At 45.2% G+C, this 15,015-nt stretch overlaps 1 protein-coding gene across 2 annotated transcripts in view; it reads left to right on the forward strand.

Annotated features, from left to right (window-relative positions):
* Positions 1-15,015, forward strand: part of herc2 (HECT and RLD domain containing E3 ubiquitin protein ligase 2) — a 43,488-nt gene that overhangs the window by 7,004 nt on the left and 21,469 nt on the right. Inside the window, exons 7-54 of one of the 2 annotated variants that reach the window (XM_051376680.1) lie at positions 92-233; positions 320-424; positions 538-709; positions 912-1,085; positions 1,488-1,676; positions 1,813-1,964; positions 2,398-2,555; positions 2,660-2,773; positions 2,851-3,102; positions 3,191-3,384; positions 3,471-3,671; positions 3,880-4,108; positions 4,267-4,391; positions 4,685-4,863; positions 4,959-5,143; positions 5,248-5,403; positions 5,515-5,700; positions 5,830-6,006; positions 6,153-6,256; positions 6,351-6,501; positions 6,599-6,813; positions 6,917-7,049; positions 7,251-7,378; positions 7,513-7,708; positions 7,805-7,938; positions 8,242-8,418; positions 8,558-8,694; positions 8,864-9,015; positions 9,135-9,326; positions 9,416-9,603; positions 9,730-9,922; positions 10,013-10,195; positions 10,283-10,467; positions 10,700-10,847; positions 10,921-11,117; positions 11,239-11,469; positions 11,583-11,721; positions 11,999-12,145; positions 12,486-12,628; positions 12,744-13,011; positions 13,177-13,319; positions 13,435-13,533; positions 13,620-13,788; positions 13,923-14,048; positions 14,147-14,255; positions 14,341-14,480; positions 14,570-14,760; positions 14,872-14,977. In XM_051376680.1, coding sequence (XP_051232640.1) covers positions 92-233; positions 320-424; positions 538-709; positions 912-1,085; positions 1,488-1,676; positions 1,813-1,964; positions 2,398-2,555; positions 2,660-2,773; positions 2,851-3,102; positions 3,191-3,384; positions 3,471-3,671; positions 3,880-4,108; positions 4,267-4,391; positions 4,685-4,863; positions 4,959-5,143; positions 5,248-5,403; positions 5,515-5,700; positions 5,830-6,006; positions 6,153-6,256; positions 6,351-6,501; positions 6,599-6,813; positions 6,917-7,049; positions 7,251-7,378; positions 7,513-7,708; positions 7,805-7,938; positions 8,242-8,418; positions 8,558-8,694; positions 8,864-9,015; positions 9,135-9,326; positions 9,416-9,603; positions 9,730-9,922; positions 10,013-10,195; positions 10,283-10,467; positions 10,700-10,847; positions 10,921-11,117; positions 11,239-11,469; positions 11,583-11,721; positions 11,999-12,145; positions 12,486-12,628; positions 12,744-13,011; positions 13,177-13,319; positions 13,435-13,533; positions 13,620-13,788; positions 13,923-14,048; positions 14,147-14,255; positions 14,341-14,480; positions 14,570-14,760; positions 14,872-14,977 — 7,914 coding nt within the window. The remainder of the gene's footprint in view (positions 1-91; positions 234-319; positions 425-537; positions 710-911; positions 1,086-1,487; positions 1,677-1,812; positions 1,965-2,397; positions 2,556-2,659; positions 2,774-2,850; positions 3,103-3,190; positions 3,385-3,470; positions 3,672-3,879; positions 4,109-4,266; positions 4,392-4,684; positions 4,864-4,958; positions 5,144-5,247; positions 5,404-5,514; positions 5,701-5,829; positions 6,007-6,152; positions 6,257-6,350; positions 6,502-6,598; positions 6,814-6,916; positions 7,050-7,250; positions 7,379-7,512; positions 7,709-7,804; positions 7,939-8,241; positions 8,419-8,557; positions 8,695-8,863; positions 9,016-9,134; positions 9,327-9,415; positions 9,604-9,729; positions 9,923-10,012; positions 10,196-10,282; positions 10,468-10,699; positions 10,848-10,920; positions 11,118-11,238; positions 11,470-11,582; positions 11,722-11,998; positions 12,146-12,485; positions 12,629-12,743; positions 13,012-13,176; positions 13,320-13,434; positions 13,534-13,619; positions 13,789-13,922; positions 14,049-14,146; positions 14,256-14,340; positions 14,481-14,569; positions 14,761-14,871; positions 14,978-15,015) is intronic. The other variant, XM_051376681.1, reaches the window with a different exon arrangement.

Raw genomic sequence — 15,015 nt, forward strand, 5'->3', positions numbered from 1 at the left:
TATATATTGTCATATTGCACAGCCCTATTTTAGCCTCTATGTAACTTGCCAGTATGCCGTTTATAAAACAGAAGAGGTTTTTGTTTTACAGGAGATGATGCAGATCTTTGCAGTGAGCTCCTCCAGGAGTCTCTGGATGCCCTGCGTGCTCTACCAGAGGCTACACTGTTTGATGAGGGAACTGTATCATCAGTGTGGCTCGAAGTTGTTGAGAGGGCCACCAAGTTCCTCAGGTTCGTTATTTTCTGATCAATCACTAATTTTGTATATTGTAAGATGTGTTAGATTAATGTTCTGTGATTATCTCCTTTGGGACCAGTGACGTACATGGAAGTGCCAGCACCAAAGGCAACATTCCTCTTCAGGACCAGCACCTGGCCCTGGCCATACTGCTGGAGCTAGCTGTACAGAGGGGCACTCTCAGGTAACCAGACACCCTTAATACCTGCTGATTTGCCTATGCTGATATCCTCCTGCAGCTGAAATCTACTGCTCCCCCACTGCTCACTTAATGTGTTTGTCACTGTGTCTGTCCAGTCAGCTGCTGTCTGCCGTTATGCTGCTGCTGCGCCTGTGGGAAAGTGGCACCAGAGAGATGGACAACGAGCGCTCCACCCAGGGAACCAGCGCCCCTCTGCTGCCCCTCTTGCAGCGCTTTCAGAACATACACAGCAGCAAGGAGGAGCCCATTCCTGAAGAGGAGGCTGAGGTGAACATTTCCTCTTTTTTACATCACTTGAAGATAGGACAATGAGAGAACAAGACACCTCTTAAACTAAATGTTATCAGATGAATGTCTGTTGTCCCGTGTGTTGCTTGGGTGACACCTGTCTTCAAATACCCCTTTTGTCTTATTCCTGAATGAGACTCAAGCTAATAAGTACTTTGCGGTTGATTGCTGTTATTTCCAGATCCTCGCTTCCCCCCTGAGTCCAAATGAGAGTTTCCTGCGCTACCTGACCTTGCCTCAGGATAATGACCTGGCTATTGACCTACGGCAAACAGCTGTGGTGATCATGGCTCACCTGGACCGCTTGGCTTCTCCATGCAGCCCTCCACACTGCAACTCCCCCACATCACACAAGGTGACAACTCTTTTTTAAAAAATGTTTTTTTATCAACTGGCAATGCTTGAATCATTACTTATCTTATTTGTTTTAGGTCAGCGACACTACTCTTTCAAGAATTACTTGAGTTGTGTGCCTGTTTTATCATTGTTGTGCTATATATATTTGTTATATGTGCACATTGTGTCCTGTTTAGTGGTGTGATATGGTGGGACAAAAAGCATGAATAAACAGGGGGCATTATCAGACTTCACACAAGTGTGATCCTCCTTTGGAAAACCTTTTTAAAAACTGTGTATAAAATTCATGTCACATTTGATTATGGTTATGTATTTCTGCCAAAGGAGAAATTACAGCCAAAATGGCACTTAATCACCATGTAACTGACTTTGTCTCCCTCTCTGGCTCGTCTTGTTCCAGGGAACCTTGCAGGAGGTGATCGCCTGGGGCCTGTTGGGCTGGAAGCTTTACGCCAATGTTAATGGCCCCATTCAGTGTAAAGCCCTGTCAAGCCTTGGAGTCTCACAAATTGTCTGTTCAGAGAAGGGCTTTCTCATCCTGTGCAGCAGTGGTGCTGTTTACACGCAAAACTACAAGAGCACAACCCTGGTCAGTTCTCGTGCACATGTGTTTTCTGTTTGTTTATGTACCCTCTCTAAGGATTTAGCCCTGTTCCGAAAAAAAAGGAAGAATCTCGTCATCTGCTTTCTGTGAGACAGTGAGTCACTGAATTATTTTGTTGCAGGCTCCTATGCTAATCCATGGTCTGAGCTCCAGGAAGATTTTGAAGCTAGCAGCACATCCTGACGGGCAACATTACTTGGCTCTGTCATCCAATGGGGAGGTGTTCTCCTGGGGTTGCGGCGATGGAGGCCGCCTTGGACATGGAGACACCACGTAAGCAACTAGATTCCATAAGGGCCACCCCACGTGTGCATTTCCACCTTGTCATCTAATATAAAATATAAAATACTTCCAGATTGAGGACTTATAATACTGACTCTAATACTGACATTCACAAACCGTAAAGATGTAGATTTTGGGCATTTGGGGAACTAAATCCCCCAAAACCTAGTTAAATTATTCATTATGAAATTATTCATTATATCTAGGATATTGTAGTAATGTTTGATGCTATTACACCAAAGACAGTTTTCACAGCTGCCATTAACTGAATTTTAAGCAAGAATGAAAACATTCAACACTAGCAGTTCCTTTAAAAAAGACACAAACAATACTTTACAATTATTAGAAAGATTCCTTAAAAGCGTCTTGTAACTATCAGAGGACCATTTCAATCTTCTACATCTCTATTTTCCCTTTATTTCAGGTATCTAGAAGAGCCTGCAATGATCGCAGCCTTCAATGGGAAACAGACAGGAAAGCATGTGGTGCACATTGCTTGTGGGAGCACGTACAGCGCTGCAATTACTGCTGATGGAGAACTCTATACATGGGGCAGAGGGAACTACGGCCGTCTGGGCCACGGTAAGCTCCATCTGCTTTGAACTGCTATACACAGCCTCAGCTGGAATAATGACATGTTTGTCTGTTTTATCACTTAAAGAATTGTCTTCTGATTGGGTTTCTAGGCTCCAGTGAAGACCAGACCACACCCATGCTGGTGACGGCACTGAAGGGCCTAAAGGTGGTGGATGTGGCATGTGGAAGCGGTGATGCACAAACACTTGCTGTGACAGAGAATGGTAAGAACAGTCTTTTTCAGACTCACCCACAGTTAAGTGTTTGTATTTTTATTCACCGTCTCTGTGTGTTTCCACAGGTCAGGTGTGGTCCTGGGGGGATGGAGACTATGGTAAACTGGGCCGAGGAGGCAGTGATGGCTGCAAGACGCCCAAACTTGTGGAAAAACTGCAGGACCTGGACATAGTGAAGGTGTGCTGCGGCAGCCAGTTTTCAGTTGCCCTCACCAAAGATGGCCAAGTGTACACCTGGGGAAAGGGAGACAACCAGCGCCTTGGTCATGGCACCGATGAGCATGTTCGCTACCCCAAGTTGCTTGACAGTCTACAGGGTGAGTTGACTATTGTCTTGTATATGTATATTATCTTGAGAAGCTTTTAGAATAGAGACTAATCTTTGCCTGTTGTCTTTGCAATCAGGAAAAAAAGTTGTGGATGTTGCTGTGGGATCTACACACTGCCTTGCCCTTACTGACGACGGAGAAGTGCACAGTTGGGGCAGCAATGATAAGCTACAACACTTTGATACACTCTTTTCTAACAAGAAGCAGCCTAAGGCACTCCCAGGGCTCAACTCCAAACACATAGTGGGAATTTCCTGTGGCCCAGGACAGGTAATACATTACTGTCATTGATTATTTTTATATGCTTATAGTGATAGACCCAAAACTTGTAACACTTAGTGTTTGCTTGTTTTCAGAGCTTCGCCTGGTCCTCATGCTCAGAGTGGTCTGTTGGGCAGCGTGTGCCCTTTGTGGTGGACGTTTGCCCCATGACCTTTGAGCAGCTGGACCTGCTCCTGCGACAGGTCAGCGAGGGGATGGACGGCAGCTCAGACTGGCCTCCCCCACAGGAGAAGGAATGCATGGTAGTCGCCACACTCAACCTGCTCAGGCTCCAGGTAGGCGACAGTCTGTCAACAGTTGATGTTTGGTTACATATGTTTCATTTATTTGTGGCAGCTTTAGATTTTCTCAACAATAGCTTGGCATCTCCACACCTTCTCTCATGCCTAGTTTACCCGTTCACGATTGGGACTAATTTCTAACATTGCATCAGTAGACTCACTGGACTTTGGATCATAATGTATCTAAAACCTGCATCCTCAGCTCCATGCAGCCATCAGTAACCAGGTGGATCCAGAGGAGCTGGGACTGGGGCTTGGCAGCGTACTGCTCAACAACCTCAAGCAGACAGTGGTTGTTCTAGCTAGCAATGCTGGGGTGCTCAATACTGTGCAAGCAGCTGCACAAGCAGTTCTCCAAAGTGGCTGGTCAGTGCTGCTGCCCACTGCAGAGGAAAGAGCGAGGGCATTATCCTCACTTCTGCCTAATGCTGGTGAGTGCAAATCAGAACATCTGCTAACACTGATTAAATACAATAATGGACACTTAATAGTCCATTAACTATGTTATGAAGTCAAAAATGGTTGGGACTGGAGACACTGAGACACTTTATATATATATATATATATTTTATATTTTATTTTTTTCCAGCATCCGGAAATGAAATGAGTGTGAGCCCTGGACGTCGCTTCATGATCGACCTGTTGGTCAGCAGCTTAATGGCCGATGGAGGGTTGGAATCTGCACTGAATGCAGCCATCACTGCTGAGATACAGGTCAGTGTTCAAATGCATCATTCGTCCCTCTTTTCTCACATAATGTACTCGGCTTCAGTTTAGTTTTCATTAAATTTCTTATGATTTGCGTACCCTATGCTCTGGACCATTGGGCAAATGTATTAGTTGGAAATTATAAATGTTATTTGACACCCAGTGTGGTATTTGAATCCTTCAACTAATTCAGAATGTTAAACATTAATGGTTAAAATCTCCTGCATCCACATACCTAAGCTCCTGAAATAACCCTCTCCCTGCATACAGGAATCATTTTTTAATTGTTTTCATGACAGGACATTGAAGCCAAGAAGGAGGCTCAGAAAGAGAAGGAGATTGATGAGCAGGAGGCCAATGCTTCCACCATGCACCGTTGTCGCACCATGCTGGACAAAGACCTCATCAACACTGGCATCTACGAGTCTGCAGGGAAGCAAAGCCTGCCTCTGGTGCAGCTTGTGCAGCAGCTGTTGAGGTACCTGCTCTATGCCTGAAGCATGCTACACCTATACCACTACATATAGTCACCCTTGCTGTCTGCTAGCAGATTTACTCATTTGATTTCTGCAGGAACATCGCCTCCCAGACCATCGCAAGGCTGAAGGATGTTGCTCGGCGTATTTCCAACTATTTAGAGGCAGAGCATGTCAGCAAAGAACGCTCTGCATCTCTGGACCTGCTGCTGCGCTTCCAGAGGCTGCTGGTTAGCAAGCTCTACCTAGGTGTCAACGGCACAGAGAATGTCAACGGATACAGTAAGTCATTTATTTCAACCCAAGTGTTTGTCTGTAATCATCCTCATACGAGAAAAAACAAATAGCTATAGATGGGTAGCATTTGATCTCTGTTGTTTTTGCAGATCCTGAGCTTCTGGGTGTTGGTTCCCTGTTAAAAAAGTACATCGCCCTGCTGTGTACTCACATTGGAGACATCCTCCCAGTGGCAACGAGTATCGCCTCTACCGGTCGCCGCCACTTTGCTGAAGTCTCTCGTGTTATTGAAGGAGATCTAACTGGTAATCCCTCCCTCACAAGTGCTGAATGTTTATGTGCAGCATGAACTGCATGCGTACATTTAAGGAACCTGTGAGAGAGTTATGGATGCCTAGCTGTTTGTTCTTTGATAGGAGTGCTGCTGCCCGAGTTGGTAGTGTCCATCGTCCTCCTCCTCACCATTGATGCAGGTCTAATGCAGGAGACTGGCTCTATCCCTCTCCTGGCTGGACTCCTTGAGCACCTTGACCGTTTCAACCACCTGGCCCCAGGACACGAGAGGGATGATAATGAGGATCTGGCCTGGCCAGGCATTATGGGTATAACACCAGTTGTGTTTTACAATGTCAATGATGTGAAATTAGTAGAATCTTAATCCTTGGGGTAAAGATCAGAAGCTGTTCACGGCATTGTTTAGAATGTAACTAGCTCTATTTCTGCTGTGGCAGGATCTTTCTTCACAGGGCAAAGTTCCAAGAACAATGAGGAGGTTTCCCTCATTCGCAAGGCTGACCTGGAGAACCACAACAAAGATGGTGGCTTCTGGACAGTAATTGACGGAAAGGTCTATGACATCAAGGACTTCCAGGCTCAGTCCCAGTCGCTAACAGGAAACAGTATCCTGGGTATGGTTAAAAATATATTTTTGGAATGAGATGTAATATAATTATTTGAAATAAATTTGACCCTTTGTTCGTTATTTGCTTTAGGCAGTAGAGAAATTTGACTAATACCAAATCTCAATTGCATTTCTGTTTTTCTCCTTCTGCAGCCCAGTTTGCAGGAGAGGATCCAGTGGTTGCTTTGGAAGCTGCTCTGCAGTTTGAGGACACCAGGGAGTCAATGCAGGCCTTCTGTGTTGGCCAGTATATGGAGGTACCAGCTTTCCCAATATACTTTCTAAGTTCATTTCATTCTTCATAATTGGTTCTATTATTTGATATTTTGATGTTTTATCATCTTTATCTAGCCTAACCAGGAGACCGTCACCACTCCAGATCTCAGCAGTCTCTCCTCCCCGCTCATTGACACAGAGAGGAACCTGGGGCTGCTGCTGGGTCTCCATGCATCCTACCTGGCCAAAAGCACCCCCCTGTCACCCATGGAGATTGAATGTGCCAGTGGGTTTAATGATTTTAAAGCAACTTGATTTGAAAATCAAGATCTTTCCCAAACTCTGCATTAGAATTGGTTTAAATTGTTTATCCATTTGCACAGAATGGCTCCAGTCCTCAATATTCTCTGGGGGCCTGCAGACCAGCCAGATCCACTACAACTACAATGAAGAGAAGGATGAAGACCACTGCAGCTCCCTGGGTACAACCACTCCAGACAAGGCCAAACTCTACTCCCGAAGAATAACCCTCAGCGACCACGCACAGCCTTTCCTGCAGGCCATAGCTGACAACAACACTCAGGACCACACTGTGAAGGTACAGGTATAACATCAATGACTCAAGACCAAACAGCATAGCTACGTGAAGCTGAAAGATGTAGTCATTCTTTAATGTTTTTGTTTTTATTGTCACATTATAGGACTTCCTATGCCAAATAGAGCGTTGCTGTAAGCAGTACCATCTTATTACACCCATTACCTTCCCCCCGGAACACCCTGTGGAGGAAGTCGGACGCCTGCTGCTCTGCTGCTTGCTCAAACATCAAGACCTCGGTAACCTAGCAACTCGTCCCAGACAGGCTGTTTGAGGAGAAATTAAGAGCTAAATTTGGCTCACTTTGCTGTTGAAATGGGCTTTTATTGTTGTCAGCTATGCAAAGATGCATTGTAATCTTTCCTTTCTGCACTACACAATCTCTTTTAGAAGTAACTCTTCACATCCTAAATTATTTGCGTAATCTCTTCCTCTCACAGGTCACATTGCTCTTTCACTTGTCAGTCAATGTGCCTTGGGTGTGGACCAAGGGAAACAGAGGTCCCTCCCTAAATCTGTGATTGATGTGTGCCGCATGGTCTACCAGGCAAAGTGTTCTTTAATCAAGGTATGATTACTGTAACAAAACACAAGAACTATTAATTCCCCAGTGGATAATGTTGTGCAGGTAATTTGTCATACAGAAGAAAAACAAAAGAGGAATGGGGCTTTTAATGACGAGTGTGCTTTGTATTATTTTAGACCCATCAGGAACAAGGTCGCTCTTACAAGGAGGTGTGTGCCCCTGTCATTGAACGTTTGCGCTTCTTGTTTAATGAGCTGCGTCCAGCTGTAAGCAACGACCTGTCTATAGTGTCCAAACTGAAGCTGCTGAGCTCTCAGCCCCGCTGGAGGAGGATCACCCAGAAACTCATCAGGGACCGCAGGAAAAAAAGAGGTGGGTTATTCAAAACCCACTACACATTTTTTTTACGCATTTTTATTTTATTAACATACAGCCTGTTTCTGAATTTAAATGTGTTTTTATTTTTAGTGCCTAAGAAGTCAGAGTCTGCTGACATAGAAGAGCCAAAGCTGGAGAATGAAGGGACCAATGAAGAGGAACTTAATGTCCACATCACCCCCACATCTGCGGACAGGAAATCACCCACTAGCAGGACATCCAAGGTACATTTTTATGAGAAACTGTAATAAAAAATAAGTAAATTCCCTAGATTCTTTAATGCAATCCATTTTTTGGCCTATGATCTTAAAACGTCTTCTCAGTGGTCTGTTGGCTAATTTTGATATTGTTAACATAAATTATCCTGTTTACTTTTTGTTGGAAAATGTGATAACTATACTGCCCGTCTTAATATTTTTTCTTACAGGTGAACTGCATAGCTAAAGTATACATTTCATTATTTTAGAAGATTAGTTTTCTTATAATGTACGTAACATCGATGCCTCTATTGTTTTCTTACTTTACAGCAGGACAAGTGGCATCCACTTCTGAACACTGTGGCCAATGTCCAGAAGTACCGGTGGCTAAAACACAGCGTTCAAGGTGCCTTTTCTCAGTCCAGCCTTATGGCCACCATCGTAGAGTTTGCACTGAAAGAGGAGCCCCTCGATGTAGAGAAGATGAGGAAGTGTCTTCTTAAACAGGTGATTGTAAACAACAGTTCATCACTGACTTTATAAGTAGTCATTGTGATGAAGTAGAAAAAGAAAATAAAGGCACAACAAGATGTATATGATCTGTCATGCTTTTCCACCTCTTTACGTGTGAACTGTTTTATTGTAGCTGGAGAGGGCAGAGGTGAGACTTGAGGGCATTGACACCATGCTGAAGTTGGCCTCTAAAAGCTTCCTGCTGCCATCTGTGCAGTATGCAATGCTCTGTGGTTGGCAAAGGGTCATACCAGAAGGGACCAACATTGGGTAAGTCAACAGTTTGTTTGGAAGAAATTTGCCGTGAATTGATACCATAATTGGTCTATTAATATGTGATGATTCAGTGAACGTCAGTTCCTGTAATGACAGCATCTTTTTTAGCCACAGTGTTATTGTCAGCTATCAAGCCTTCTAATGTTTCAACTCTTCTTTTCAGAGAGCCCTTGTCTGACTGCCTGAAGGACGTGGATCTGATTCCTCCCTTCAACCGTATGCTTTTGGAGGTGACCTTCGGCAAGCTGTATTCGTGGGCCATCCATAATGTTCGCAACATCCTGCTCGAGGCCAGCGCCCGCTTTAAAGAACTTGGTGAGTGGCATGGTCTCATATGTATGGTAATGTCAGAAAGCTAAACCGATACTATTGCATCATCTTTACACCTCGTATACACACAAATTAACTTATTGACCACCTGTTCTTGTAACCAGGTGTGCAGCCCGTTCCCTTGCAGACCATCACCAATGAGAACCCGGCGGGACCAAGTCTTGGCACCATTCCGCAAGCCCGCTTCCTTCTGTCCATGGTACACATGCTGTCCCTGAAACATGGGTCCAACAGCCTCAGCCTCTTGCTAAATTCTGGCATATTGGCCCTCACACAGAGTATATTGCGGCTCATAGGTGAGTACTGTCCAGTCAAATACATACAGGCTATCCAGAACAGCTATAGATGGAGGTGCATGATGTCTCTTCCATTGTTGTATTCCCAGGGCCCAGCACAGACAGCAGTGAGGAGGACCTGAGTTTATGTGCACTTGGAGGCTCAGCCACAGTTCTGGAGGAGTCCAGGAAGGAGGCTGCCCCCGCCCCCCTACCTGCCTCCGGCCCTGAGCTCGCCGCAATGATGAAGATAGGCACCAGGGTTATGAGGGGAGTTGACTGGAAATGGGGAGATCAGGTACCTGAATACATTTTAAAGTTTTACACTTTGATAGTTAATGGATTGCTGCTTTGTAATTACTAACTTAAGCAGGGAAGAGAAAGCCTGGTGTTTAGTATTTGAACCTGTGCATGCTCTGTCCAGGATGGTCCAGCACCGGGTCTTGGTCGAGTCATTGGGGAGCTTGGCGAGGATGGCTGGATCAGGGTCCAGTGGGATACTAGCAGCACCAATTCCTACCGGATGGGCAAGGAGGGCAAATACGACCTTAAACTGGCAGAGCCACCACCAGCTGCCCAGCCCCCCACTGAGGACTCAGACACAGAGGATGACACAGGTCGGTTCACAAGACTGCCTCAGTACAGCTACAACAAACAAAATGTGAGGTTCAAATACTGACATTTACCATCTCCTCTCGTCTTTACAGAAGGTGAGCTGATGGAGAAGAGCAGCCACCCGACAGCTATGATGCTAACCAGCACAGTCAACCTGCTGAAGACACTGTCTCTATCAGCTGGGATCTATGCAGAGGTGCTGCAAACGGATGCTACACGGACCCTCTGTGGGCTACTGAGGATGCTTGTGGAAAGTGGGGCTAATGACAAGTCAGGTAACTGAACCGCCATGTTGATTATGGAGAGCATTTTATTGATGTTGGGTATTATCCTATTCTAAATGGACCCATCTTTGTTGTCAGGGTGTCACTCCCACAGGCTGGTCTCTCGGGAGCAGCACAGAAGCTGGTGTACACTGGGCTTCATACGCAGCATTGCTCTTATGCCCCAGATGTGCAGCACTCTCAGCACCTCTGCATGGATTAGCCTGCTCATTCGAATTGTTGAGGGGCACCAGTCCTTTAATGCTATTACTCTGCAGAGACAGGTGGGATAATTATCATGTTTGTGTTAGATGTGCTGCCCATGCTGTTAATGATGCTGTGCTCTGAATACTTTTTGACTAATTTTGTATTGAAAATATGTAATGAGGAAAAACTTGAGAGAAGTGGACTTGGATATCGTTGTGGGAGGCTTATTTAAGTTATTTGTTATTTGCCAAACATTTCAAGATGGAACCAACTAACAACACTTGTCTTGTGCACCCTGTGTGTTTCCAGATCCTGGCACTGCGTCTCCTGCAGGCAGTGTTGCCTTCCTGGGACAAGACGGAGCGCACTCAGGACATGAAGTTCCTGGTAGAGAAGTTGTTCAACTTCTTGGGAAGCCTACTAAGCACCTGCTCCTCAGACCTCCCACTTCTTAGAGGTATGTCGATAAATCATACTCGTTTGTTTTTATTTTTTAAATGTATTTTTAAATTGCTACTTTCTCCACACAGAGGGTTCCCTGCGAAGGAGGAAGTCCCGCCCTCAGGCGTCTCTTACAGCCACTCACAGCAGCACACTGGCTGAGGAGATTGTGTCTGTCTTGCGCACTCTGCACTCTCTTGGCCAGTGGAACAGCATGATAAATGATTACATCAACACTCAGCTGAGCTCCATTGGAGATGTTATGGCAGGCTGCCAGTCTGAAGCAGTAAGAATTATTGCACTATTATGGATTCAATTATTAGTTAAAATGTTAACTCACGCTAGTGTCTTTCATTCTGGATCAAAGTTCTAACAAAATGGTGATTGTAAATGTCTATCTATTTCAGTGTTTCCTAGAGGAGTATTTTCCTGATGCGGAGGGTCCTAGAGTGGGGAGTCTAATGGCAGTACTGGCAGTCATTGGAGGAATTGATGGGCGCCTCAGGCTTGGAGGACAAGTTATTCATGAAGAATATGGAGAGGGAACAGTCACTCGTATCACCCCAAAGGGACGCATCACTGTCCAATTTCATGAGATGAGGACCTGCAGGGTTTGCTTACTCAGCCATCTCAAACCGGTATGGAAGTGTTTAGATGCTTGTGTGTACATACAGTTAAAACATTAGCTCTACTTTTATTTTTAAAAAGAGTTCATTAGGTAATACATTTTTTTGTTGTTGTCATTTTTCAGCTGCCTGCAATAACATTCAGTGTGCAGAACCTGCCCTTCACTGAGCCCATGCTGGCAGTCTGGGCCCAGCTGGTCAGCTTGGCTGGAAGCAAACTGGAGAAACAACGCATGAAGAAGTCCCTCAGTAGAGGACTTACAGGTACAGAAACTGCTGAGACACACAACACAAATCTGATGGTCTCACATATGACTCATTGACATCATATAAAATAAAAGCCATTGACTGCATTAAGCCTGTGTCTGGTCAAATGCCCCGGCAATATGCATTACTTTGTTCTTATGATAAATGATACCATGTCTCATTCTCTTCTTTACAAATAAGGACCTCGACAAAAGGTTTTAAGTTGTGGAGGATGATTTGATTCAGAGCCTAAGGTCTAGTCCAGTGGATTAAATCAAAGCTATTGTGTCTCCAGCTGACCAGGTGGACATCCATTTGCTGCGGTGCCAGCAGCTGAGGCTGTATATTTTAAAAGCAGCACGGGCCCTGCTCTCTCATCAGGACAAACTCAGGCAGATTCTCTCCCAGCCGGCAGTTGTGGACATAGGACCCAACCCCAGTGGTAAGTGGTTGCATTTGTGAGTCTTGTAAGTGGACCTTGAGAATCGGCAGTTATACATTGTTATTTGGCCTAATGAAATTCAGTGACACTTCCTGCTGCTTTGGGGCAACATAATGATGAGCTGTGTTTGATACAGCACAGCAGCTACTGTGTAGGAGAACAAACTTTGCAGTGTCAAATTAACCAGTCTGCTTACCTTGCACAATTGCATATTATATGTGGGTGGATGTAAAAGTTTAGACAAACATTATGAACTGAACTTTAAAGCACCATTTCTGTTATCTATCTGTTCCATTTAGGCTTTTTCCTGACCCCTCTCCTTTTTTTTATTTGTTTGCAGAGGATCCAGTGGTGTCATCTCCCGATGTGGGAGACTTGTCCCCTGAGGGCCCCTTACCTCCATTAATCCTCCTGCAGCAGCTACTGTCCGCTGCCACTCAGCCCTCCCCCATCAAAGCCATTTTTGACCGGCAAGAGATGGAGGTGAGTCAATAGAGCTTTCTTTAGAAACCCGGTGTTAAGTGTCAGTGCTGATATTGCTTACGTTAGAGCTGGTGTATTTGAGCTCAGCATTTCCTGTGTATGGCTGTAAATGTAGGCTGCAGCTCTGGCAGTGTGTCAGTACCTGGCCGTGGAATCCGCCCACCCGTCTTCTCCGCTTTTTGACGAGAGCAGCTCCAGCGAGGCAACCACGCCTGTCACTATACAACATGTCCGACCTCCCAAACAGAAGAAGCAGAAGACCTCTCCTGTCCCTCCCTTACCCATAGTCCTCCAGCTTATGGAGATGGGGTTCCCACGGAAAAACATCGAGTTTGCCTTGAAGTCACTGTCTGGAACTACAGGCAGTGCATCTGGTGTCCCAGGTATAGTTTCACATGGTACAAACCTGAATTTGTGAATACATTGGAATGCTTGCCTGTGTCACCATTACTCTGTAGCTGTCATTGCAGCAATGTATCAGCTATATTTTTGTCACTATGTTATGATTTGAGATCTACTTTTGGAAAGTAATTGAGCATATACATCAGGTGTTGAGGCTCTGGTGGGCTGGCTGCTGGACCATCCAGACATTCACGTCACCGAGCTGTCAGATGCTGACACTGTATCAGATGAATACTCTGATGAGGAGGTGCTGGAGGAGCTGGAGGAGGCTGAACCGACATTCCCTGTGGTACATTACCTTCTCTTTTAGTTCTGATATACACCCACTCAATCACTTGCCACTCAGCCTCTCAAATTCTCCTCATGAAATGACTAATAATTGCTTTGTATGTGTGTGACATTAGCCTCCAGGTGCTGTGGTGACTGAGAGCCAGACTTTTAAGAAGAGATCGGATTTCCAAAGCAACGATGATTATGCTGTTTATGTGAGAGAGAACATTCAGGTAAGAGCAGCGGACTTTTAAAGATTTTCTGACACTGCTTTGCGGAAATGTGACATAAGTCTGATAGATTGGTGACTTCTCTGCAGGTGGGGATGATGGTGAAGTGCTGTAGAACGTATGAGGAAGTGTATGACGGAGATGTGGGGAAAGTGATCAAGCTAGACAGAGATGGACTTCATGACTTAAACGTGCAGTGTGACTGGCAGCAGAAAGGAGGAACATACTGGGTCCGCTACATCCACATCGAGCTGCTTGGTAAGCCCGTGTGATTGTGATTGTGATGTGACCGGATGCTTGTAACGAGAACTGAGTACTTCTGGGAAAACCTTGGCAACATGTTTTCTCTTCACCCTTTGACATGTTTTGGGTTATCGTTTGCTTTTTCCCAGGATTCCCACCTCAAAGTTCCCCTTCCCATATAAAGATTGGTGACAAAGTGAGGGTGAAGCCCACAGTCACCACGCCAAAGTACAAATGGGGCTCTGTCACTCACAGGAGTGTTGGGGTTGTGAAAGGTAAGTCGTTCTTTGTGGTCTTTAAATTAAGCTTTCTATTTATAATCTGAACAAAAACCTCAGTTAAAGTTCTAATGGTGCTAAATGGTTTGTTTTAGCTTTCAGTGCCAATGGAAAGGATGTGATCGTTGACTTCCCTCAGCAGTCACACTGGACCGGCTTGTTGTCTGAAATGGAACTGGTGCCCAGTGTTCACCCTGGAGTGAGGTATGGATATGTTTAAGGTTTCTGTCAGCCCAGTTAACTATTTATCTCACTATGTTGTTCAAATAGCATCTTGTTTTGTCTGCAGGTGTGATGGCTGTCAGATGTTCCCAATAAACGGTGGCAGGTTCAAATGCAGGAACTGCGACGACTTCGACTTCTGTGAAAACTGCTTCAAGAGCCGCAAACACAACACCAGGCATTCCTTTGGCAGAATCAACGAGCCTGGTAAGTCACATATTCACCAAGATAGTATCCGTGGTGTTTCTTTTTGTGTGTGTGTGTGTAAACCTGTTGTTCATCTTCCCCGCAATTAGGCCAGTCTCCAGCATTCTGCGGCCGCTCAGGAAAACAGCTCAAGAAGCATTACAGCAGCCAGCGAGGGATGCTGATTGACGATTGGTCTCGCGCTGTCAAGAGCCTCAATGTCTCATCGTCCATTAACCAGGCCTCACGCCTCATTGACTGCAGTGATCAGTGTTGGCAGTCCTCCGGCTCACAGGGAAAGGCAGGAGATTGAATTGCATACTCTAATAAGCTGGATGACAGTCTGTTTAGTTTGGCTTTATTAAAGTGTAATGCATCGCCTGACAGGATTTGTCATTTTTTTTCTCTGCAGCACTGGATTCGTCTTGAGCTCTTCCCAGACGTTCTTGTGCACAGGCTGAAGATGATTGTGGACCCAGCGGACAGCAGCTACATGCCTTCACTAGTGGTGGTGTCAGGTGGGTAACATTTGGCCAGCTATTTAGTATTAGTATTT

The sequence above is a fragment of the Dicentrarchus labrax genome, unplaced genomic scaffold (assembly GCF_905237075.1).
Source record: "Dicentrarchus labrax unplaced genomic scaffold, dlabrax2021, whole genome shotgun sequence".
Classification (NCBI taxonomy): Eukaryota; Metazoa; Chordata; class Actinopteri; family Moronidae; genus Dicentrarchus; species Dicentrarchus labrax.